This window comes from Martes martes (assembly GCF_963455335.1).
Source record: "Martes martes genome assembly, chromosome: 17".
Classification (NCBI taxonomy): Eukaryota; Metazoa; Chordata; class Mammalia; order Carnivora; family Mustelidae; genus Martes; species Martes martes.
This window is the reverse complement of record NC_137905.1, coordinates 26,556,594-26,579,177: the sequence shown is the minus strand read 5'-3', so window position 1 is coordinate 26,579,177 and position 22,584 is coordinate 26,556,594. Positions and strand designations below refer to the sequence as shown.

The 22,584-nt window shown below is 55.8% G+C and overlaps 2 protein-coding genes across 3 annotated transcripts; one reads left to right on the top strand and one right to left on the bottom strand.

The window, feature by feature from the left end:
* Positions 1-2,380: 2,380 nt before the first annotated feature.
* SPMIP8 (sperm microtubule inner protein 8) lies at positions 2,381-9,725 on the top strand (the record flags this gene model as incomplete). Of its 2 annotated transcripts, none has more annotated exons than XM_080829232.1 (7): positions 2,381-2,603; positions 6,754-6,815; positions 7,083-7,257; positions 7,680-7,741; positions 7,964-8,028; positions 8,604-8,636; positions 9,695-9,725. In XM_080829232.1, 7 exons carry the CDS (start codon positions 2,381-2,383, stop codon positions 9,723-9,725), a joined length of 651 nt encoding a protein of 216 aa, XP_080685358.1. The 2 variants fall into 2 exon arrangements, with proteins under 2 accessions (XP_080685358.1, XP_080685357.1); XM_080829231.1 differs by having other exon boundaries at positions 7,883-8,028.
* An 8,043-nt stretch (positions 9,726-17,768) lies between these two features.
* On the bottom strand, positions 17,769-22,086 carry ZNF319 (zinc finger protein 319; the record flags this gene model as incomplete). Its single annotated transcript, XM_080828521.1, has 2 exons — positions 21,974-22,086; positions 17,769-19,799 (listed from the first exon to the last, which is right to left on the bottom strand). Exon 2 carries the CDS (start codon positions 19,545-19,547, stop codon positions 17,769-17,771), a length of 1,779 nt encoding a protein of 592 aa, XP_080684647.1. The 5' UTR covers positions 19,548-19,799; positions 21,974-22,086.
* Positions 22,087-22,584: the final 498 nt, after the last annotated feature.

The window sequence follows — 22,584 nt, the reverse complement described above, 5'->3', positions numbered from 1 at the left end:
ATTTCTATGCCATAAAATTCACCCATTTGTAAGAAATTGACTTGAGCGAGGCAATTTGCACCAGCCAGACTTAGGACCTTGCCATCGCCCCGATGAGACCCTTCATGCCAGATGGGAGTCACCCCCATCCTCAGCCACAGGTCTGAGCAGCCACTGATCTGCTTCCCGTCCCCCCAAATGGGCCTCTTCTAGACATTTTCTATAAATGGCTCGTACAACACGTGGAGTGTTGTCATGTCTGATTTCTTTCATTTAGCATGTTTTTGAGAATCACCCATGTGGTACCATGTATTAGGACTTCATTTCTTTTAAATTCCTGAATATTCCTTGGTGGGGATATACCACAGTCTAGGAACAGACACTTGGGCTGTTCTCACCCATCGGCTATCTGAAATCATGCTGCTGTGAATACTTGGATGCCAGCTTCTGTGTGGTCATCTGTATTTTCCATATGCTTGGGAAGATTCCTAAGTGTAAAATTGCTGCGTTCTGTGGTCATTTTATGTGCCGTGTTTCAAGAAGCTGCTCATCTGTTTTTGCAAAGTAGTACCTGTTGTCTTGGCCTGAATAATAGAACGTGGGCTCTCGCTTCATAAATTATTAGTTACGTTCTATATTTACGCACTTGCTGCATTTCGTTGTATTTTATAACTTTAAAAAAATTAACAACCAATCAGGGGTGGGGTGGTGCATAGAGGCGACTGTGGGAGAGTTTTCTCTAAGGGGTGGGGCTCGGGGATGCTGCCTGCGGGGTGGGGAGGGGGGGAGCCCTGAAGGTGGAGCCACGAGGGAGCCAGACCCCACATGACCCTTCCAGGAGGCATCTGCCAGGAACCAGCAGTCTCCGCACCTGGGCAGGGGTCTGTGGAACATACGCCAATACAGGCAAAGGCATTAGACTCTCCCCAGGTCTCCCCACCTGGGGGGCCCGCTGCCAATGGCTGGTACCAGGGTGGTGGGCAGGCACCGGGGCTTTCCGGTGCTGGGCTTAGCCACTTGTGACCTCTCTTTCCTGGAAAGGAGGGAGGGAGGCTGCAGGCCCGCAGGGGGCCAGGGCTAGAATATCACCTGCTAATCCCTACCCCTGCTGAGGCCACCACTCTCCCTGATCCTTTTATGCTGACCCTGGCTACTGGACACTGCTAATCGCCACCCCCTGGAGACCCAAGGGCTGGGGGTGGGGCAGCGCCCTCTTCTCTTGGTAGCCTAACATGACAGGGCCTAGGGTCTCGCCCAAAGTAGAACCTTGGGGCCCAGAGAGAGACAGCGATTAGCCCAGGATCACACAGCAGGCCCTGGTTCGCCCTGGTAGGGCCATCTCCAGGGGGTTCCACTTCCCATCTGACATTTCTCAACATGCCTGGTTTGTTCTAAGGCCTGGGAGACGGCAACCTTCAGGAAATCCGAAAGCAGGAGCCAGTGAGCAACACCCCAGGTAGCTGGCTCCTCTCCAGCGTTGCCGAGGAGTGGACGCCCTCACAATCAGGTGGCAATGGGCGTTGTCTCTCTGCAGAATGTTCCTTTATTCTCCTACTGTATAAGGCACTGGGGCCAGCCCATCTCCCTGCCTCTTCTCCCCACTGAGTGGTCAGGAGAGCAGGAAAGCCTCACAGGCCTGTGTGCCTGCAGACCAGGTAGCTGCAGTTGGGGGTCCAGGCGCAAGGAGTCCTTTCCCCCCTCTTCTCCCTGCCCCACTTCCCTGCCCTCCCTGGGAAGGTCCACCCCCTGAGACAGCTTCCCTAGGGCCGGTCCCCTTGCCCTCTCCCTGCTCCTCCACCATCCAAGGTCCTGGCCTCGCCTACTCACCTACCACTCACCTCCACCTCCCGCACCAGCTGGGGCGGGCAGAAAGCAAGCGGACTCCACAAATTCTCACTCAAGTCTCAATGACGGACAAGCCGTGGGAATAGCCACTCTTTAAAGGGAGGCCACGGGGCAACCAGGAATGCTTTCCTACTTCATATCTCTCATGCCTCGCCCCTTATTTAAAACTACCCTATGTCTCCCTGTAGAATTTTGAGTAAATGCCAGATACTTTCGCTAAGGCCAGAAGTCCATAATTAGCTACCCAGAGGCAAACGGAGCTAAAATCTGAACCCACTTGCCGGGGCTGCTTCCCGATCACGATTTAAGAATAGACTCCCATGCGTCTGCTTTTAGACCGTTCCCAGCCCCGCACACCCTGTCCTGACCTGTCAGAGCCCTTAGCACATCACGCATGTGTGCGGGGGGCGGGGAGGTGAGTCTGAATGCCCCTGACTCCGCAGGGGGAGCCACCAGCTCCGGGGAGGAGTGTTGGGCGAGTAGAGAAATCGGCAGCGGCCAAGGTCGTGTCACTCCATAGAAGGGTGTTGGGTCAGGGTGTCTCTGCTCCCCAGCCATGGCCCGCATCATCGACCTGGTGCCCTGGGACGACGGCTCCACGCACGTGTACGCGTCCCCCGCCATCCTGCTGCCGGTGGAGCGGCGGCGCAACCCGCTGGCCGGCGTGAAGCAGCAGCTCTACCACCCGGCCCTGCCCAGCCTACGCCGCATGGACATGGACTCGGTCAAGGCCTGCCTTTCCGACGAGCACTGTCGGTGCACCACCTACTGCCGCAGAGGTAGGGCCACCCGGCTGCCGCTGGCCACCTGGCCCTCCCTGGGCCTGGGCTTGCGGGGGGGGGGGGCGGATTTCAGGGGACTCCTGGATTCCAGGAGAGCTGGAGGGGCTGGGCGTACCGGCCCAGGTCTCAGCCTCTGCTTCCTTATCAGGAAAATGGGATAACAGGGCCTGCCTCTTATTATGGTGAGATTAAAACCAGCTGGGAGAATCCGGGAAGGGAGGGAAAAATAAAATGAGATGAATCAGAGAGGGAAACAAACTGTAAGAGACCCTCAGTCATAGGAAACAAACTGAGGGGGGCTGGAGGAGAAGGGGGTAGAGGGATGGGGTCACTGGGTGACGGGCATGAAGGAGAGCACGGGATGGGATCAGCATTGGGTGTTACCTACAACCAACGAATCACCGAACTCTTACCTCAGAAATTAATAATACACTCTATGTTAATTAGTTGAATTTATATAAATAAATGACAAGCTAAGAGAAGCACTTAGAGTCGTGCAGAGGCCAGAGTATGTGCTCAAGATTAAGGTATCGGTATCGATGGTTACTTACGGAGACAGAAGTGTGCAGAAGTCAGCCATCGGGTTAGTAGGAGTGATCGTAAAGTGACAGCTTCTGCCCCGTCTGCTCTCCATGCGGAAAAGGAAGAGTGTGGACGGGAGAATCTTTGGGCTGAAAAGGCCGAATGCACCCAAGGAATAGCCCTTTATCCATTGAAAAGCTTGGGTGTGGAGGTTGGGGGTATCTGTGAATGAATGAATTAATTAATTAATGAATACACCTTCATTTCAGCACAGGTATTAAGCTCTTACCTTGTGCCTGAAGCTGCCCCAGAGGGAGGGAAACAGAGGGGACAGCATGCACAGGGGGCTGGAGGGGAAAAACTGCCCCAGGTGTTGGGGGAACTCAAGGGGTTTGGCTGGGCTGTAGGACAAGGCTGGCGCGGCAGCAGGAGCTGGGGCTGGGGACAAGGACACTGCTGCTAAGATCAGGGAGCTTTGGGGGCAAAGGGGACCCTCTGAAGACTTGAAGCAGAAAAGAGGTCTGTGCATCCTGGGGCGGTGGAGGGGATGGAGGATGGCTCAGAGGGACCAGAGGTGAATGGGAGCTGGGAGGTATGACTTTGGGAGGGACCACCGTCTTCAGGAAGGAGTAACTGTGTTTTGGCCACTAGAGAGGGTTTGGGAAGGTATTTAGGAGATGAAGGAACAGGATTTGGTACCGGTGTGGGTGTGAGGGAAGTATGGAACGAGACCCAGGTTCCAGCTTGGGTGACAAGTAGGGCGAGGGTGTCAGGGATGGCATGGAGAGCTCCAGAGGTCCCACACAGAGCCCTAAAGGGCCTAGATGGGAAATGCTGGAGGTGGGTGGGGAAGCAGTGAGGAGGGCGGGATGACAGGTGAAGTGGAGCCCCCACGCCTGGCCCTCTAAGGGGGAGCCTCCAGCCATGGGGCCCCAGCTAACTGCGGAGTGGGAAGGCTCAGCACGCTTCTTCTGAATTCCTGGGTTCTCCTGGAAGCCAGGAATCTAGATCTTTAGAGAAAGCTCTTGATTTAGACATGTATTTTACTGCAGGCGTATGCCTTATATAATAAAAGCAGTAGAGTCACGGGTTCAAAATTCAAAATGCTATACCAATGTACATCTTAACATCTCCCCACCCTCCGCTGACTTACAGGTAACCTGCCAGTTTCCAACGTATCCTTGTTTACTGGATACTAATGCAAATATAAACAGAACATTCTTTACTCCCCAACTTTTTGTTATGAAGATATTCAAACATAAAGAAAAGTTGAAAGGATATACTATGGACACCCGGTGCCTTGCCTTCCACCCACTTCAGCTAATCCATTACCATATCTGATTATTCTCTCTCTAACACACACACACACACACACATACACACACACACACTCACACGCTCACATACACTACAGCAAGCAGTTCCCAGGGACAACAACCTCTTGTATGATACGATACCACGATCACATCTAGGAAAGTGAACAATAGTTCCATAACACCTACTCTTCGGTCCATATTGAAATGTCCCATGGGGTGCCTGGGTGGCTCAGTAGTTAAGCCTCCACCTTTGGCTCAGGTCATAATTCCATGATCCTGGGATCGAGCCCCACATCCGGCTCCCTGCTCAATAGTGAGCCTGCTTCTCTCTCCCCCTCTGCCTGGCGCTCTGCTTACTTGTGCTCTCTCTATCTCTCTGTCAAATAAATAAAAATCTTAAAAAAAGAAAGAAAGAAAGAAATGTCCCAAGTGATCTGTAAAGATGTCTCATAGCTTTAACATCCTTCCGGAACCAGACTGCAGTCTAGGATTGTGCATCCCAGCTGGTTGCTATGTGTCTTGTTTTAGTCTGAAATAGTCCTCCCACTTTGCATTTTCCCCTATTATCAGCTTTTTAGAGTTCAAAATAGTTAGGTTGTGGACAGTCCCACGTTGTGAATCTGAGTGATCATTTCCTTACAACGTTTTTACCTTAATTGTTTTCTGAAAACTAGAAACTAGGTGTAGAGGCTTGGTTAGCCAGGCAACGTGTTGCTGGCCAGAGCCTTGCACAGGGGATGGATGCCACGTTTGCTCTAACACTTGAGCGGGAGATTCATAATGTTGTTATCCCGCTGTCGTGATGTGAAGTGTGATGACTTGGTCACGGTGATGACCTGAATATATTCTTCTCTGCCTCCAATCACCTGTTTTAGGCAATAAAACAAAAGGTAGTGTACAGCATATACCCTTGTGCACCTTGGAGGTTTTGTATGGAGAATTTCCTCTCTTTTTTTTTTTTTAAAGATTTTATTTATTTATTTGACAGAGAGAGATCACAAGTAGGCAGAGAGGCAGGCAGAGAGAGAGAGAGAGAGGGAAGCAAGCTCCCTGTTGAGCAGAGAGCCTGATGTGGGACTCGATCCCAGGACCCTGAGATCATGACCTGAGCCAAAGGCAGCGGCTTAACCCACTGAGCCACCCAGGCGCCCCGAATTTCCTCTCTTTTAAGTAGCTTCCTAGTGAGGATGTATCAGAGTGTATCTAATGAGTCCTTTCTTTCTTTTTTTTTTTTTTTAAGATTTTATTTATTTATTTGACAGACAGAGATCACAAGTAGGCAGAGAGGCAGGCAGAGAGAGAGGAGGAAGCAGGCTCCCTGTTGAGCAGAGAGCCCGATGCGGGACTCCATTCCAGGACCCTGGGATCATGACCTGAGCCGAAAGCAGAGGCTTTAACCCACTGAGCCACCCAGGTTCCCTAATGAGTCCTTTCTAATGACTCTAATGACCTTTGAGCTGCTCTGTCATTCTCTGCTACCAATAATGCCGAAATGGGTAGATCTTTTGCCTACCCCTTTTCCGGTTGTACACCTGTCATATGGGATAAATTCCCAGAAGTAGGACTAGAGAGTCTGAAGGTATATGCATTTATACTTCTGGTAGATAATGCCAATTGCTTTCCATAGGCTGGAATCAATTTATACCCCCTCTGGCAATGTTATGGCAGCAGCTCTGCTTCCAATAACCGCACTAACTTTTGGACAGTTTCCAATCTGATAGGCAACTATTGGCATCTTTTTTTTTTTTTTGCAACTATTGGCATCTTAATGTAGTTTGAATATGCATTCATCTTATTGTGAACGTGGCTGAGTGTCTTTTCATATGTTTTAGGGACCATCTGCATTCCTTGTGTTTGTGTGTGAATTACCTATGCATATGGCCCACTCATTCTCCTTTTCTCGTCTTGATTTCTAGAACTCTTTCAGGAAATTGCACCTCATCTAAAATAAGTGGAAATATTTTTTTCCCATTTGCCCTTTGACTCCTGTCAGTTTTGCCAAGCAGAAGTTTGTTTTTATGCAGTCAAAATCATCAATCTTCCCTTTTTGGCTACCAGACTGTGAATGAACTGGTATGGCCTTCATCACCCCAAGGTTACAAAGGAACTTACATGATTCCCTCTAGTACTTTTATGGTTTCGTTTTTCTTACATTGAAATCTTTGATCTACTTAGAGTTTATCCTGCTGTAAAAGTAAAAAAATCTATTTTATCTTGGGTTTTTTTAAGTTGTCACATATTTCCAGGAACTTTTAAAGCGGCATGGGCCAGAGGTCTCCTCCTCTTCTCCCTCCCTCTCTCTTCCTCAGATGACTTTGACAATGCCTACTTCACACTTTTGGGTGTCCCCAACAAACCCCTGCAGTGCTTGGTGAGTGTCCTTTACATCTGGCCCTGGGTTGGCTCAGGGGAGAGGGTGTGAAGGTCCTGCCTGCGCCCAGCCCCAAGTACCTGGGGTTCTTCACCTGCCTGCTTGGGCCCCTGCCCCCTTCTGATGTCCTGTAAGGGGCTTCAGGCTCTCGGCAGGAAGCTGGGTCGGAGGAGTCAAATTGTCAGCCCCCTGCTATGGGATGGTCTGGGTCGGAACCCTAGGCTTCTGCATCTACCACTGCGGTCCTGACTCCCATCACCCTGGCAGGACGTCACGGCGACCGGCCAGAGACTCCGCAACAGGTGCCGCGAGGGAAAGCTGGTACCCATCGTGCCGGGCATCAAGCGGGTAGACTGGCCCTGCTTCACGCGCGCCATTGAGGACTGGTCCCGCTTCGTATCCTCGGCCGGCGAGTTCAAGCTGCCCTGCCCGAGCAAGAGGGGTTAGTCTATCCGGCGCGGAGGATGCCCCAGGGTGGGAGAGGCCCGAGGCCCGAGGCCCGAGGCCCGAGGTCCGAAGCACGAAGTGCGGGCAGGGGGCATCGGGCGGGCTGGGGCAAAGACGGCGGGGAAGCTGAGAAGCTTCTGGGGCAATTCGAGCGGGCAGGACCGAAAGGGCTAAGGGAAAAAGAGGTGGGGCTCTTCTTGGGGAGGGGGCAGGAGCCAGATCCCGGCCAGAGGGAGCCATTGGGGAGGAGGCCGAGTGCGCGGCGGGCTCTGGGACTCGGGGAGCCGGATCTAGAGGCGGGACTGGCTCACCCAACAGGTGTGGGCGTGTTGGATCCAGGGGCGGGGCTCAGGTAAGAGCAGGGGCGGGGCTTGTTCGGGGCGGGCTGGGGGCTGGAGAAGGGTGGTCTCTCCACAGTTGAGAGTTTCAGTGGATATGCTGTGCGGTACTTGAAGCCGGAGGTGACCCAGAATTGGCGAGTAAGGAGGGCTGCGCTCTGACCTGTCCCTGGGGACCAGGCGGTCCGGGAGGATTGACTAACACGGGGTGGGGGTGGGGTGAGGTGGGGGAAAGGATGTCCAGAGCAGGGCTTCCCAGTCCCCAGGGACAAGATCTCTGGCAGAGAGCGCTTATGGGGGGCGGGGGAAGGGGTCAGTGTCCCCCTCGGCTCACGGACCCCCCATTCCTCTGGCCCGGACCAGTACTGTCTCAACCAGAACCCCAGCTTGGACCGCTATGGACAGAAGCCCCTGCCTTTCGACTCCTTGTAAGTGACGCCACAGGCCTCCGGGGCCCCATACCTGGAAGAGGGAGGATGGGGTCTTGGTCGCTTTCCTCGGAGCACCTTTAATGACTCTTGAAAGTGTGAGTCCGGGGCGCCTGGGTGGCTCATTGGGTTAAGCCTCTACCTTCGGCTCAGGCCATGATCTCAGTGTTCTGGGATAGAGCCCTGCATTGAGCTTTCTGCTCAGCAGGGAGCCTGCTTCCCCCCTCTCTCTCTGCCTGCCTCTCTACTTGTGATCTCTCTCTGTCAATAAACAAAATCTTTAATAAAAAAAAAAAAAAGAAAGAAAGAAAAGAAAGTGTGAGTCCTGGGAGAACTGCCGGGTTCCAGTACATCACAAGGAAATTGACGTTTCAGAATGAATAGATGTTTAATCAAACAGAGGGTCCTGTCCTCCAGTCCCCGACAGTCCCACCTTTCTGAGGGGAGGCCTTAGGTGGGAGCAGGATGGAATATCATCCTTCTGGTGGAATGGCGCCTCCCGAGATGGGAGTGAGGTTCCCAGAGAGGGTCGACCTTCTCACCTCGGGCTCACCTTCCTTATCCCTTTTTCGCAGGAATGCTTTCCGACGCTTCGGTTCAATCTACAGGTAGGGGAATGACCTTGCTCCTGCTCCACACCTGGCCAGTCTGGGCTCAGGCGACTCTCAGACCCCTCTCCACCCCGCCTGGCACCAAGGGATTGGTACCTCCTGAGTGACATCCAGGGAGCCGAGCTGCTTCCCTCCAGAGAGATCCACCCTAGGCAAAAGCGCAGGCTACTAGGAGATGGGGGGAGCAGAGTGCGTGTCCCACCCGATTTGGCTCAGGCTATGTCAAAAGGTGGAAAGCTCACCAGGGAGGAGAGCAGGGGCTGAAGGAAAGAACAGAGTCTGCCTTCCGGGATGGGGGATGCAGATAGGAAGGGCTGAGGCTCGTGTTCCCGCGGGAAGGTGCAAGTGCATGGTATTCAAGCATCATTTGGCCATATCCCCCTTCCCTCCACAGTAGCAGTACCACACTCCAGGGTGTCCCCCGAAATCACCAGCACAACCAAGCCACACCTTTACTGGTGCTGTTTCAGGGCCTAGGCAATCCTTCCTTCTCTGCCTGGAGAATTCCTCCTCACCCTTGAAAGCCCAGTCTAGGTGTCCCATCCTTCTTGAAGTCTTCTTCCCTGACCCTCTGCCTCTCCCCTCCAGCTCAAACCTCCTCGGGCTGGTCACCACAGCTGCATCCCTATCCGATAGTCCAGAACCTATTGTAATATAATTATCAAGGGGAGGTTTGCCTTCTCTCACCTGCCCTGTGCACATACAGGGGAATTCTTCCTGATATTTTCCTACCATATAATGCCTGCCAGGATAGGTGCACTAAATGCTTGAAAAATGAGTAAAGCAGTGCAGGACTGGGGAATCAACAAGAAACAAAGATGAAATGAACTGGAAGAGGGGGTGGCTTGAAAGTCAAGCAGAGTCTTTGAAAATATATAAAGGAAAGGAACTAGGGAGCCATTGAAGGCTCTGGAGCCATAGACAGGATAGAAACTGTGTTTTCAAAGCCTTGAGGACAGCAAGATGGGTTTGTGGGGCAGGCCTACAGAAGGACAGCTTGGTTTCCCCAGGACACCCTGGAGGTCTCTGCCTCACTACTCTGTTTCTCTCCACAGTCGTGTCAACTACCTGACCCCCTGGCATTAATCTGTGAAAAGGAAGCCGAGCCCCAGGCAGCTGGGCTGTGCCACTCTGGTTCTCCAGCTGGACACAGGGTGTTTCGTGGTACCACCACCTCCCTTGATGTTCAGCCTGAGTGGAAATAAACCCAATAGTAATAAACCAGGCCTCTGTGTGTGTGTGTGTGTGTGTGTGTGTGTGTGTGTGTGTGTGTGAGTGCACACGTGTTGCAGGGACCGGGAGAGGGCTCAGAACCTCAGGAGATGCTGTGTTACCTTTACCTGCCCCACCAACTCCTGGAGGACTGGTGGGGTCTGAAGAAAAATATCTTATGACCACAAGTAAAGAGTTGGGGGGTCTAAACCCCAAGGCTTAGCTGGGAGTGAGGTGTAGAGGCAGCCTGGGAATTGGGTTTTCCCTGTGCCCCTGTCCCCTGATTGCAGCCCCACAACTGAGCCCCCTCCACCTCAGACTTTGAACTTGGGCCCCAAAGAGACAAAAGGAGGTTTGAATGGGATTTTTTGACACCGCTCTCAAAAGCTTCCACCATACCTGTATACTCTGGGGGGCTTCCCCGGGCCCAGCAGGCTCTGGGGGGCTGGAGGCAGCCTCCAGGCGTGGAGCGAGAGTCACCTACTCTATCCATATAGCTTCAGGACTAGCCCTCAGATCTGTCCACCAAACTACAGAAAGGAAGGCATGACATCATGGGGAGAGTCATGGGCTGTCCTGGGCCAGATATGGAATAACCCCACTCAAAAGCTAAGGAAGCGTGTTTCTGGTGTGGCTAGGGAGAGCCAGGACCAATGCATAGCTTGCAGACCTTCCAGATACCCAACTCGCATCCCACTTGTGGGCAGTTTGCAAGGACAGATCCCAATCTGGGTAAATAGCCACCAAGCTCTAAGACTATTTGAGCAAGACCCCTGCTGCTGGGATCTGGGGCCTCAGGGATCCTTGAACCTTCTGAAATCACAAGCAAAACTGCATGTCGCCCCACATACACATTTTCCCATGGAGAGGCTCCTTGTTTTCATCTGATTCTTGGGAGAGTCAGTGCCCACAAAGGTTAGGAAACCCTTGACTTACATTCTCCCCATCTTCTTCCACTAAAAATTACTGAGCACCTACTACCTGCAAGCCGGGTCTCAGGTGGAAGGAATTTAAAGAATAATACCAGCCTCTTACTTCTGGACCCTATGTTACACTGGTCAGAACACACTGCCATGTGACTCATTATCTCCTCCATTCTTCATCCCCCACAACTACTCTGAAAAGTGACCAGAACGAATGCTATCCTGTACCCCAGATAGGAAAACCGAGGCCCAGATCAGGAAGGAGTTCACTTCAGCCACATCCAGAACTCAGGACTCAAAGCAAGTCCCAACACTTGACACAGTGTTCACATACAGTCTGCCCTCAATATCGTGGAATAAATCATTTCCCAGAATGGGCAGTCTTTTGTTCAAACTTGGGTAAGAAACAAGGAGATGAGCTGTGTCATTATTGTCTGATAATGTGGACAGAACCTGCCCTACAGACTCTAGGCTGATTTTAATTTCTTTTCAGGTTGGAGGTGATGGTTACTATCCTCATACTGAGGTGAGGGACCATGGCATCTGTCTCTCTGTCCTCAAGTGTGGGATTTGCTGACAACAGAGTGCATGGGGAGGAGCGGGAGCACAGGGAGTGGTAAACAACAGAGCCCCTTCCTCCCTGGGGGCCTTTCGAGAAGGTACTCATCTTCCTGCCATTTCATGAGGAAAGAAACTCTTCCCTCCAAACCCAGCGAGCAGTCCCCCTGGCCTGAAACTCGGGAAGCCCCTGGCAGAACCTCTTGGTTCTGATGTCAGAGCCACATTCTGCAAACCTGAGCGCCTCCTCCAACATGACAGCTCAGAGAAGAGATAGATTTGCCCAAGACCCCCATCACAGCAGGGATGCCAGAGTCCTGGCCTTTGTGGGACTGGGGACCGCCGGAGAGCATGCCTCAGTGTACCAGATGGAAGCAGGTGCCTGGGGGGTTTTTCCTGGCCCTGCCTCCTCGATGCTAAATGAATGGGCAAGGCCCTCTGGGAGTTTGGCCCTGCAGACATTTGAGACTTACCCGGACCCATGCTGGGTGCAGGAAGGACACGGACCAGATGCCATCCCTGCCTGGGAGATGTTTCCAGTCCAGGAGGAGGAAGGCAGGCCCAGTTGATTTGAACTGGAAAGCAGAAGGTGAGAATGTGGGCACACCTAGACCATGTTCAAGACACTGTAAATGGTAACCCACACCAGCAATGGAATTGGGTTCTTGCTCACCAATTGTACACTGAATCCTGATTGCACAGACCTAAAAATGGGTGCCCAAGAATAAAGGAAATGCGGAGTAGTTGAGCATTAACAAGCCTGACTCAGGATATACTTTTTTAAATTAATTTATTTATTTTTAATTAATCTCTATGCCCAACACGGGGCTCGAACTCAGGACCCCAACCAAGATCAAGAGTCACATGCTCTTCTGGCTGAGGCAGCCAGGCACCCTAACACTTTCTATTTTTTAAGCGCAAGACGATGTATTAAACACTTTGCAGACACCATGAGGTGGGTAATTTTAGACCCAGTTTATGGGTGATGAAATGGACTCAGGGAGGTTAAATGCCTGGCCCAAGGTCACACTGCTGGTGATTGGCAGAGCTGGGAACCGAGGCCTGCCTACCTGACCCTTGAGCTTGCAGCCACCACATTCCACTGCCTTCCTGCTATGAGAGAAATACAAACCAAGAGTGGGGAGGAAACCCAAGGGGGCTTCCTGGAGGCGGAGACATCTGCTAATCCCACCCAGAGGCCAAAAGATGGGAAGAAGCCCCACTCCCACCTAGTCTGGGTCACTGTCTCCTGGCCTCGAAGTCCCTTCAGCCTCAGGGGACTCCTTACTCATCATAAATAGATCACCTTAGAAAGCCTTCTTATGGCCACTACCTTGGGGACAGTCCAGCCTCCATGGGCTCACCCGCAGGTCTTCCTGGCCAGGCCTCCAATCCACGCCCCTGGCCCTGGGGCTCAATGCATTACCCTACACCAAACTCCCCACCAGCCTCCTTGGTGTTCTGAACACCCAGACTCTTGCCTGCCTCCTCACCTTTGTTCAATGCCTTCCCCCCACTGGAAATCCCTTCCCCATCTCTTCCTACCCAAGTCCCACCATTTCTCGGAAGGCAGGCCTCTCTCAAGTATTCTCTTCTCCCGGCCAGTCTTCCCCGATACAATAGAACAACTCCTAGCCTCTGGCCCACAGTTGGTTCTAAGGAAATACTGCACGTGGAGGCTTCTTTTATCTCTCTGAGTGAACAGGGAGGTTCAAGAATGGGGCCTGGGGCCACCTAGGAACCACACACAGATCTGGGCTAAATGAAACAACTACTACAAAGTCATAGTTGTGTTCATGACAAAGTAACACACGAAACACATCCTCACCCAGGGCCTGGGGCTGGCCATGGGGATGGATCAGGGGTGAGGGGAGGGCCAGGGAGGACTCATGCTTCATCTTTTGTGCTAAAAATCTGAAGCTTTGACATTTCTGACCCTACCTTTTGATATGTGAACTCCTCAAACCTCTCTCCTCTGAAGTCTTAGCTGTGTGCCCCTGCAGCAGCAGCTCGGGGATGAACAAAGGCAGGAATGCAGACCCAGGTTGAGGAGGCGCACACAGGGAAGAGGGAGACCCCGCGGGCGCCCCCTATTCCCACCCCTCCCATTGACCTCCTTCTCAGGACCCCGAGGAGAACTGGGCATCCCGGGCCTAGAATCTTTGTAGATTTGTGACAATCAATAGGGTCACGGCTTTTCCTGGAGGCATGACCTTCAAGGAACAAAGAAACACCACCCCTCTCCACCTTTGAGGATGGGATGTGGACTTATCACAGCCCAGCCAGGCACAACCTAGGAGGCCCCGGGCCAACGTCCAAGACTGGAACAGCCCACGGGCCTGTCTGAGGCCTGCTCTGGAGGAGGGAGGCCAGAGGTCAGGATGGAGGACTGGAGACACACAGAAAACTTCCACAAAGGAGTCTGAGGAGGCCTCTGCGCAGATGGGTAGACAGAGCCTGGCGGCTTTAACCCCGCAAGGAGTCGAGGGCCCACCAGAGGGCTGGCCACCCCCTCTGCCAGCTGGTGAGGAGCTTTCCTACCGTGGCCAGCCATTGTGCCCGGCTTCCTGGGCCGCAAAGAGTGGGTTGGAACCAGAGCCCCAGGCCTGGGAGGTTCAGAGCCCAGGGCTGACCCATCCCCTGTCTGTTCCCTACCAGGCCAGCCCCCACAATTCCAGGCCTCCTTCATCACGAACGCATGGCTTTGGTGAGCCGGAAGGGACTACTCAGGTCTGCCCAGCCCATCTCCTGGAGATGGTAGGAGGCTCTGACCAGCAGATGGAGGGATAGGTGTTATGAATGGGATGTCAGGGTGGGGGTTAGGAGAGCCCCAACATTAGAGGGAAGAGTTAGGGCAGCTGTTCCAACTGTTCCGCTCTCCTGAGTGGCCACCATATGCCCTACCCTCCACATAAGCCATTTCACTGTGCCCTCACCCTAGACTTGCAAACTCCCAAGTGGGAAGTTTCTGTCCACCTCTCCCTCTTGCTCCACCCCATTGGCGGTCATCCTGATGTCAAAGCTCACCCCAAGGTCCCACCTTCTCCCTATGCTGTCAGTGGTCGGGGCAAAGTGCATGATGCCCCAGAGACCAAAGGAGGTGGTACTAGTTTACACCCCGCATCACAGTGTCCAAAGTCCCCTCATGAAAATGCTCGGCTCTACAAGAGGGAGACTCACATCCACCGTGGGACGCAGGACGTTGTGGGGGCTTCGGGGCCTGTGCGTGGGCAGTGATCAGCTGCAGCGGACACCTGCTCAAGCCGGTCTGCACCATTCCTGCCGCTTACAGCTGAAGCCAGGCTGAGACAGGAAGACGGCAGGCTGGAGGCCGGGAGAGGGAGGGAGAGGAAAAGGAGACACAGGTTCATCCTGTCACCTTCCCAGAATCAGAGTGTCAAGTCTCTAAGGACCCTTAGAGATCGGGGTCAAGACCTCTGCTTCAGATGGGGAACTGAGGCCCCAAGAGGGGCAGGTAACAGGTGCCTGGGGTCACTTTTTATCAAAAGGCTAGGACTTGAACCTGAACACCCAGGCCCCCAGGCTCCATTCACTGCCCTGGTTTGGGTGCAGACTGGAGTGCAGGGCTGAGGGCCAGGTGGGAGCTTTGAAGACGAGAGGATGGGGACAGAGCAGGAGGAAGTCACTGTAGGCTCCTTGTCAGCTCAGCCCTGTCCTGCCAGGGCTCCTCCTGCCCTAAGCACACAAAGAAGACCATCATCCATTCAGAAGGGCAACCTGAAGCTATAAAGCACATGCTAGTGCTTTCCAGAAGTCTCTTCAAGGTAGGTGGGTTTTGTCTAAGGTCACGTGGCTAGCAAGGAAGGCAGGATTGAAGCCTGGCTGGACACAAGGGGCGCTGGGTGTCCTCCGGCTGACAAGTGGACGCCTGCAGGAAGGGACTGCATGGCTCCTCAAGGGAGGTCCTCGCAAGCATGGGCACACACAGAGGGAGTAGGGGAGTGTGGGGCGTGTCACCTCTAGGGTCTGCCTTGGCCTTTCCACTAGCCTTCTGCACCCAGTTTTGAAGCACCCCTGTGGCATGGGCAGCTCCTCGTCCTCTTGACTTACTACTCTCCCCACCCCCACCTCCAGAGTAAGGGGCTGACCACCCTCCCCTGGCCTGGGTAGGCTGTTTCTCTCTCTCCCGCCATCTCCACCCCTGCCTTTGAGAAATGGAAGGTGCCTGAGTCACAGCTGGCCCACTGGGGGCCTGGGGCAGGGAAGGGAAGAAAGGCAGGTTGGGAGGTGGAGAAGGGAGGCAGCTAGCTGGACATGCAGATGGATGGCCACGGGAGAGTGGGGCAAGAGCAGGCAGTCCTCTGGGTCAGGGCTCCTGGCTGGGGCCACCACTGCGCTGAGCAAGCCCTGGTTTCCCTCAGGGGCAGAGCCACCATTCAGACTTTACCATGCCAGGCTCCCGGCTTCTCCCCATCCACAAGCTGCCCGTCCCTCCCAGCCTGGCTCCCTCCACCGGGGCACAGTTAGACCTCCAGTAAGGCGGGAGGCCGCCTGCTCCTGTACCCCTCTGTCTCTCTCTCCATGCCCCATCACTCCCCAGGGGAAGAATGACCAGAATGAGCAGTGCTTTGGTCTGTGATGGTCAATGTCTTTACTTCTAAAGCATACATTGGACTCACTATATATTAACATCAAAAGGGGCTATCTAAAATGGAGTCATTCTTTTTAAAAATCCAAATTTTCACATTTTTATATAAGATCCAAAATGACATGAAATTAAACTATACAATGTTATGAACAGTATAACAACTGCTTTTAGAAAGCAAAAGGAAAGGGAAAAATTAGCAGTTGGGCCTGTTGTCGGCCTGGGTTCCATGTCTTTTGAGGCATTGTGACTGAGAGCCAGCACCGAGGGGAAGGACCAGCCCCTCTCTGCAGGCACAGGAAGGGAGCCCAGTCCCAGAGAGGAGGCGGATGTGGGCTGTTCAGCCTTCTCAAGGTGAGAAACAGACAAGGCGGGCCTCCCTGCTCCTCTGGGCCCTTGGTGTGAGCACTGATTAAAGTCTTTCAAGACCCACGCCCAAGGAGGGCTGGAAGAGGGCGGGGCAGGGGCACAGCTGGGTTCAGAAGAATCATTTTGATAATAAAGGTCCTTTGGGCTTCCCGAGGGCCCACCCCCCCACCGCCGGCCAGCAATCTCAGTCAACTCCAGGCACCTACTGGCTCCCTTAACAACCCCTTCCTTCACCTGCTCCCTATTGCTCTGGGCACCCCTGACTCCATGAGACCCCATGGGCAGGCAGAGACCTACAGGGACCCCAGGAGGACCCCAGAGAGAATCTCTGGCCTTGGAAGTCAGTGGATAATGTCCAGGGCACCTTGGCAGCACAAGACCCGCGGGGTCCAGGCCAGGAGCAAGACTGATGGGGAGGATTCCCAGGGGCTGGGAGAGCACTGTGGAGTCAGAGTCCTTTCACTTCCCCCACCCTGGGTGCCCAGGCCTGGTCTTAGCCCAGAAGCAGAGCTGGGGCAAGCTGTTTAGGGCCGCCCTTGACACTTTGGTTCACACATTCAAGGGGGAGAGCACTTGTTTCCGTCCACTGGTAAGATCATGGACTTGGCCCTGCTTCCTCCCAGGCACCAAGGTGGTCTAACAATCCCCTTCTTTCACATCAGTAGTTCTGTCAGGCCAAGAACACACTCCCCAGAGCTTGGAACCATGCTGCAAGGGGCGCTTTCTGAACAGCAGGAGCAGCCCTCAGTATGAAAGCTGCCTTTCCTCCTCTCCCTGTTGACGGCACTGTCCCTGGCTGAGTGTGTCAGGGGAGAACTTCTCTGCCTCCTCCCTTCTGGCGGGGCTGATTCTCTCCAGGCCCACCCAGCTCACAGACGTGCAGCCCTCCCATCTGTCTCCCTGTCGGAACCTGGGAGGCCACACTGGCCCCTAGCTGGAGCAGACAGAGAGGCCTGCAGCTCAGGCTCACCGTCTGCCCTTCCTGGTCCCCAGGACTATATCACGAAGCCGGCCTGCTCCCTCAAACAGTGACTTGGAGGACAGCAGCCCTATATCCAGCCCACATACGGGATCTAGCCCTTCTCCCAGGCCTGACCATCCTCTTTCCTATCCCATCTGGTTTAATTAGGCTGAAAAGTTTGGGGAGGTGGGGCTGGCACCAATCCCTCCTTGGGGTGGATTGAGACAGTCCACTTGACTTCCAGCCTGGTTCCAGACCCCCAGAGATATGGGAGGCTGATGGCTCTCAAGTAAGGGAATCCTGCAATGGGAAAGAGGTTTGCGGGATCAGGGCCAGCCACAGCAATCTGGCTCCCCACACCCTACCTCCAGGCTGGTACCAGGAGTGCTGGGCAACCCCACCCCACCTCTGCCCATACCCTCCAGCTGGGGAGGGCACGGCGGGTAGAGTGCGGGGCAGGGGCCGTTGGGGGCGCTCAGAGGCGTGCATTTGGGCGGCACTCAGGGCAGGCAGGCAGCCACCTGGTAGGCGCCCTCAGCAGCCGCGGCTGCAGCACTGTGCTGGGCGCTGTGCTCCTGTAGCAGGGCCACGTCCAGGAAACGCTCGCCGCACCACACACACTTGAACTGCTGCTCGCGGGCGTGCACGCCCTGGTGCTTGTTGAGATGCTCGCGCTGCTTGAAGGCCTTGTCACAGTTGGGGCACTTGTAGGGCTTCTCGCCTGTGTGCACCCGCCGGTGCCGCTGCAGGTCGGACGCGTACTTGAAGCGCTTCTCGCAGTCCGGGCACTTGAGCGGCTTCTCGCGGGCCGGGTCGCAGCGGTGCTGCACGAACTCAGAGGACGAGAAAAAGCGGCGCTCGCACAGGGTACAGCGCAGCGGCTTCTCGGCGGCCGAGCAGTGCGCCAGCTGGTGCTTCTGCAGGGCGGACGCGCGCTTGTAGGCCTTGCTACACACAGGGCACTTAAAGGGCCGCTCGGCCGCGCCCGGCAGGCACTTGTGCCGCAGCAGCTCGGCCGACTGGTCGAAGCCCTTCTGGCACACGGGGCACTTGAAGAGGGTCTCAAGGGTGTGCACGTGCTGGTGGTAAAGCAGGTGGCTGGGCTGCCCAAAGCCCTTCTCGCACAGGCCACACTTGAACGGCTCCTCTGCCTTGTGCGTGCGCCGGTGGCGCATGAGCGCGTACTGCTGCTTGAAGCCCATGGGGCACAGGTCACACTTGAAGGGCCGCTCTGCGCTGTGCGTGCGCTCGTGCTGCCGCAGGTCCGACGGCCGCTTGAAGGCCTTCTGGCACTCGCCGCAGCGGAACGGCCGCTCCCCGCTTGGCGTGCATGGGTGCTGCAGCAGCTCCGAGGACTCCTTAAAGTGCAGCTCGCACACGTTGCAGCGGAACAGGTGGTGCTCGCCTGAGTGCGCGTACATGTGGCGCACCAGATGCGAGCGGTGCTTGAAGGTCTTCTCGCACACGGCGCACTTGTACGGCCGCTCCGAGCTGTGCGTGCGCTTGTGGTGCACCAGGTGCGACGACTGGCTGAAGCTTTTGTCACACAGCGTGCACTTGTACGGCTTCTCGCCCGTGTGGATGCGCTCGTGCCGCGACAGCTCCGACAGGTGCTTGAAGGGCTTCTGGCAGATGGGGCAGCTGTAGGGCTTGTCGGCCTGCTCGCCAGGGGCCACGGCGGGCGGCGGCGGTGGCGGCGGGGCGGGGGCTGGGGGCAGGGGGGTGGCGGCAGCAGCGGCGGCCGCGGGTTCTGCCGCCTCCGTAGGCTTGTAGGTCTTCTCGCAGATGGAACACTTCACCAGGCCGCTCGTGCCGCTGTGCGCGCTGTGGTGCTGCGCCAGCGACGTGAGCAGCGAGAAGCCCATCTTGCAGACACCGCAGACGAAAGGTTTCTGTTCGGCCTGCACGCACTGGTGTTCCAGCAGGTCCGTGGCCTGGTGGAAGATCTTGAGACACTGCGTGCACTGGAAGGAGCGGTCGTGGCCTGCCAGACACTGGTGCTCGTGCGGGCTGGACAGGTGCGCCAGGTCGTGGCCACATACGCCACACTTGGGGCCCGGCTCGCTGGCCGCCTGCAGGGGCGCGTGCTGCGGGGGCTGGAGGCCGGGATCTGGCTGCAGGAGGATGCCGTAGACCGCACAGCCCAGGGGGTTCTCCGCCGAGGCCGGGGGCAGGGTGTGCTCAGCCAGGGCCGGCGGGGGCTCTGCGTGGTGCTGAGGCTGCGGTGGCTGCGGCTGCTGCGGCTGCGTCTGCGGGGGCTGCTGCCAGCTCTCCGACATGCTTGGGAAGATGAAACAGGGTTTGGAGAGTAATGGCTTCAGTTTCCCGCTTAAGGCGATCCAGCCCAGGGAGAAGCTGCCCAGGATCAGGTATGGACCAAAACCTCAGACAAGGCACAGAAGAGGGACTGGTCAGACAGCCTGAGGCATTAACCTAGCCGGACCACAAGGCTCTGCGTACAGGCCAGCGCGGCTCTCCGAAGCAGGGGGCCCTCGAGACCGGAGGGGCTCTGCCTTCCTCGATGACTGGTTCTGGAGGGAAGAGAAAAACCGTGAGCTTCATGGAGAGATACACAGCTGGTCCCTGGACCCCTCTCCCCATTCTGCCCACACTCGCCAACACTATGGACACATCAGGGAAGAGAGAGGAGTTCAGGGCTAGAAGACCCACTCTCTTCACACAGGACCAAAGAAGTTTGCTGAGGGCTCAGCCCCTCCAGCAAAGAGAGCTTCCTGCCTTCCCAGCCTCCGGCCAGCCCTCTTTAGTCAGCTGTCTCACAGATAAGGGTCTGGGATGATCTGCCCCTAATACCAAGAAGTCATAAATTCTGCTCATGCTCCAAAGGAAGAGGGAGGGCTATGACGTCCAAACCAATTTCAGCAACTTAACTTTTTTTTGCAAATAAAATTCTTACTTGGAAGCCCAATATGTTATTAGATAAAAGCGGAGAGGCTGGTGGAGGACACCCCGAGGCCTTCCAACTCCTTTCCCCTGGCTGCCCTGAATCTCAACCCAGGACATCCCTGCTCAGGGTAATAGCCAGCTGGGATGGAGAACCAGGCCTTCTAGACCTGAAGCCCCACTGGCAAATGGCCTCAGGCAGCCAATATTTAAAACAACTAGAGGAACTGAGGACCATCTCAAAAAACTTATTTTGTGGGGTGCCCGGGTGGTTCAGGTCATGATCCCAGGGTCCTGGGATCGAGCCCCGCATTGGGCTCCCTGCTCAGCAGGAGGCCTGCTTTTTCCCTCTCCCACTCTCCCTGCTTGCGTTCCCTCTCACTGTCTCTCTCTCTCTCTCTGTCAAATAGATAAAAAGCTTAAAAAAAAAAACAAACTTATTTTGTGAGGGGCTGACCCACATCCCTCTCAACTATCCCCCAGGCCCTCCATCCCAACCACTGACCACGTGCCTATTTGTCCACACAACCGTTAGGATGGCCTTGCGGAGACCTGAGCCAATGTAACAATGATTGGTCCATAGACCCACCCAGCCTGGAGGTCTCCACAGCAGAACATTCCTGCTCTAGTTATCTCCCAGAGCACCCAAAACTCCTAAATCCTCCGAATCACAGTGGCCAGGCCTGCAGGAAAAAATAGGCAATCAGAAGTTTCCCTTGGCAATGTGGAAAGAAGCATGCTAAGCACAGAGCATTTCTCCTCTTCCCAGGACAACCTGGAAAAGACAACCTTTCCAGAGACGACTGCCTTCCTTTGCTCCAAGTCTCTAACATTTTGGGTAATCAGTGGAAGGTAAAGACCACCCATCCCAGGCAAATCTCTAACTCACCACTTTGTGGCAGCAGAAGGTAATGACAGCGAGAGGGAGGAACTTTTAGAATTACATGCAACCGACTTTCAGGTTTCCAGCTTCTCTGCCTCAAACATCGAAAAGTTTCTAAGTTTTCTCCTGAAGGAAAAAGGAGAAAAGGGGGGATGCCTTCACAGGCCAGCCCTGCCTCTAACTGTTCTGCCCAAGAAACCTAAGAGTCAGACCAAAAACTGTCACCCACAGCATCTTCCAGGAAGGAAAGAAGGAAAGGAGGCCCGCTCAGGGTGGACGCAGCAGGTTGCATGAGCAAGAAGGTAGGAAGCCTCCCCAGGAAAGAGGGAAGAGGGGCTACCCTGAGCTCAGTCTAGGTCCGGATGTGCCAACCCAGATGATTTTTCCCCCCCTCCGGTATGAATGGCTGCCAGAACCAGGGTTCCAGATCCCAGGCCCCCAGCTCAGCTGCCCACCCCTGCCCTTTCCAGGGGTGCAGCCCGGAGGCCTTTCTGATCGTGCCGCAAAGAGGAGAGACTAGGATAAGGGAGGCAAAGGGAGGCCCCCACCTGCGCCCCACGCCAGCCCTTCCTCCTCCCTGGGAAACCGAATGAAAGGCGATCACCTCCCCGCCGGCAATGCCAGCCGGCCCAGCTGGGCTGCCTCCTGTCAGCCCTCACCAGGAATGGCCAGGCCGCTACGGGCCAGAGGAACCCGCCCCGCAGGCGATTGGGCCCGAGGAAGGCCCCAGGGCCGCAGGCTGGGCCCGGTTAGGAGGTACGCGCCGTGGCTGGCCTGGGCCGCCCCAGAGCTCAGGAGGCCGCCGGGTCGGGCCGGAGGTGGAGAGGGGAAGGCGGTGGTGGCGGGCGGGCCGGCTGGGGAAGGGGTGCGGCGGGCGCGGGAGTGGCCCCCAGACGCAGCCCCGAGCGCCCCGCCGCTCACCTGCTCCAGGCCGCCCGCGGGGTCAGGCGCGGGGCGAGTGGCGACCGGCTGCTCTCTCGGCCGCCCCTTTATTCCGGCTCCAGCGGCGGCGGCGCGGCCTACGCGCACTGCCAATCCCCGGCCTCGAGTAGCGGCGGCGGCCGGCCTGGGGGCGGGGAACGGGCTAGCGGCGGCCGGAACCGAGGAAGCGACGTGCGTGGCCGGAATAGCGGGGCCAGGGCGGAGGAGCGCCGGGAGGGCGGGCGGACGGACCGACGGCCTTGCAGAGACCGGCGGACAGGCGGGCGGCGCGGGGGCCAGGGAGGCGGGGCCGGGGGAGGAGCGGCAGCCGGGGCGGCGGCGGCTGCAGGAGGAGCGGGCGGCACGGAGCGAGGCCGCCCCCTGCCGGGGACCCCGCGGCCGGGCCGGGTCGGACACTGGGGCGTGCGGGGTGGCTCTCCAGTTGCCTGGCCTGCACGCCTCAGCTGACCCAGGGAGGGTGCCCCGCTTCCCACCAACCTGCTCGGCCTTAGGGGAGGAGGCGCGCCCGGCCCGCGGCCCGACGCCCGCTCTTGAGAGGAGGGGCCTCCTAAACCCTCTGATCTTCTGGAACTGACCCGCCTCTGACTGCT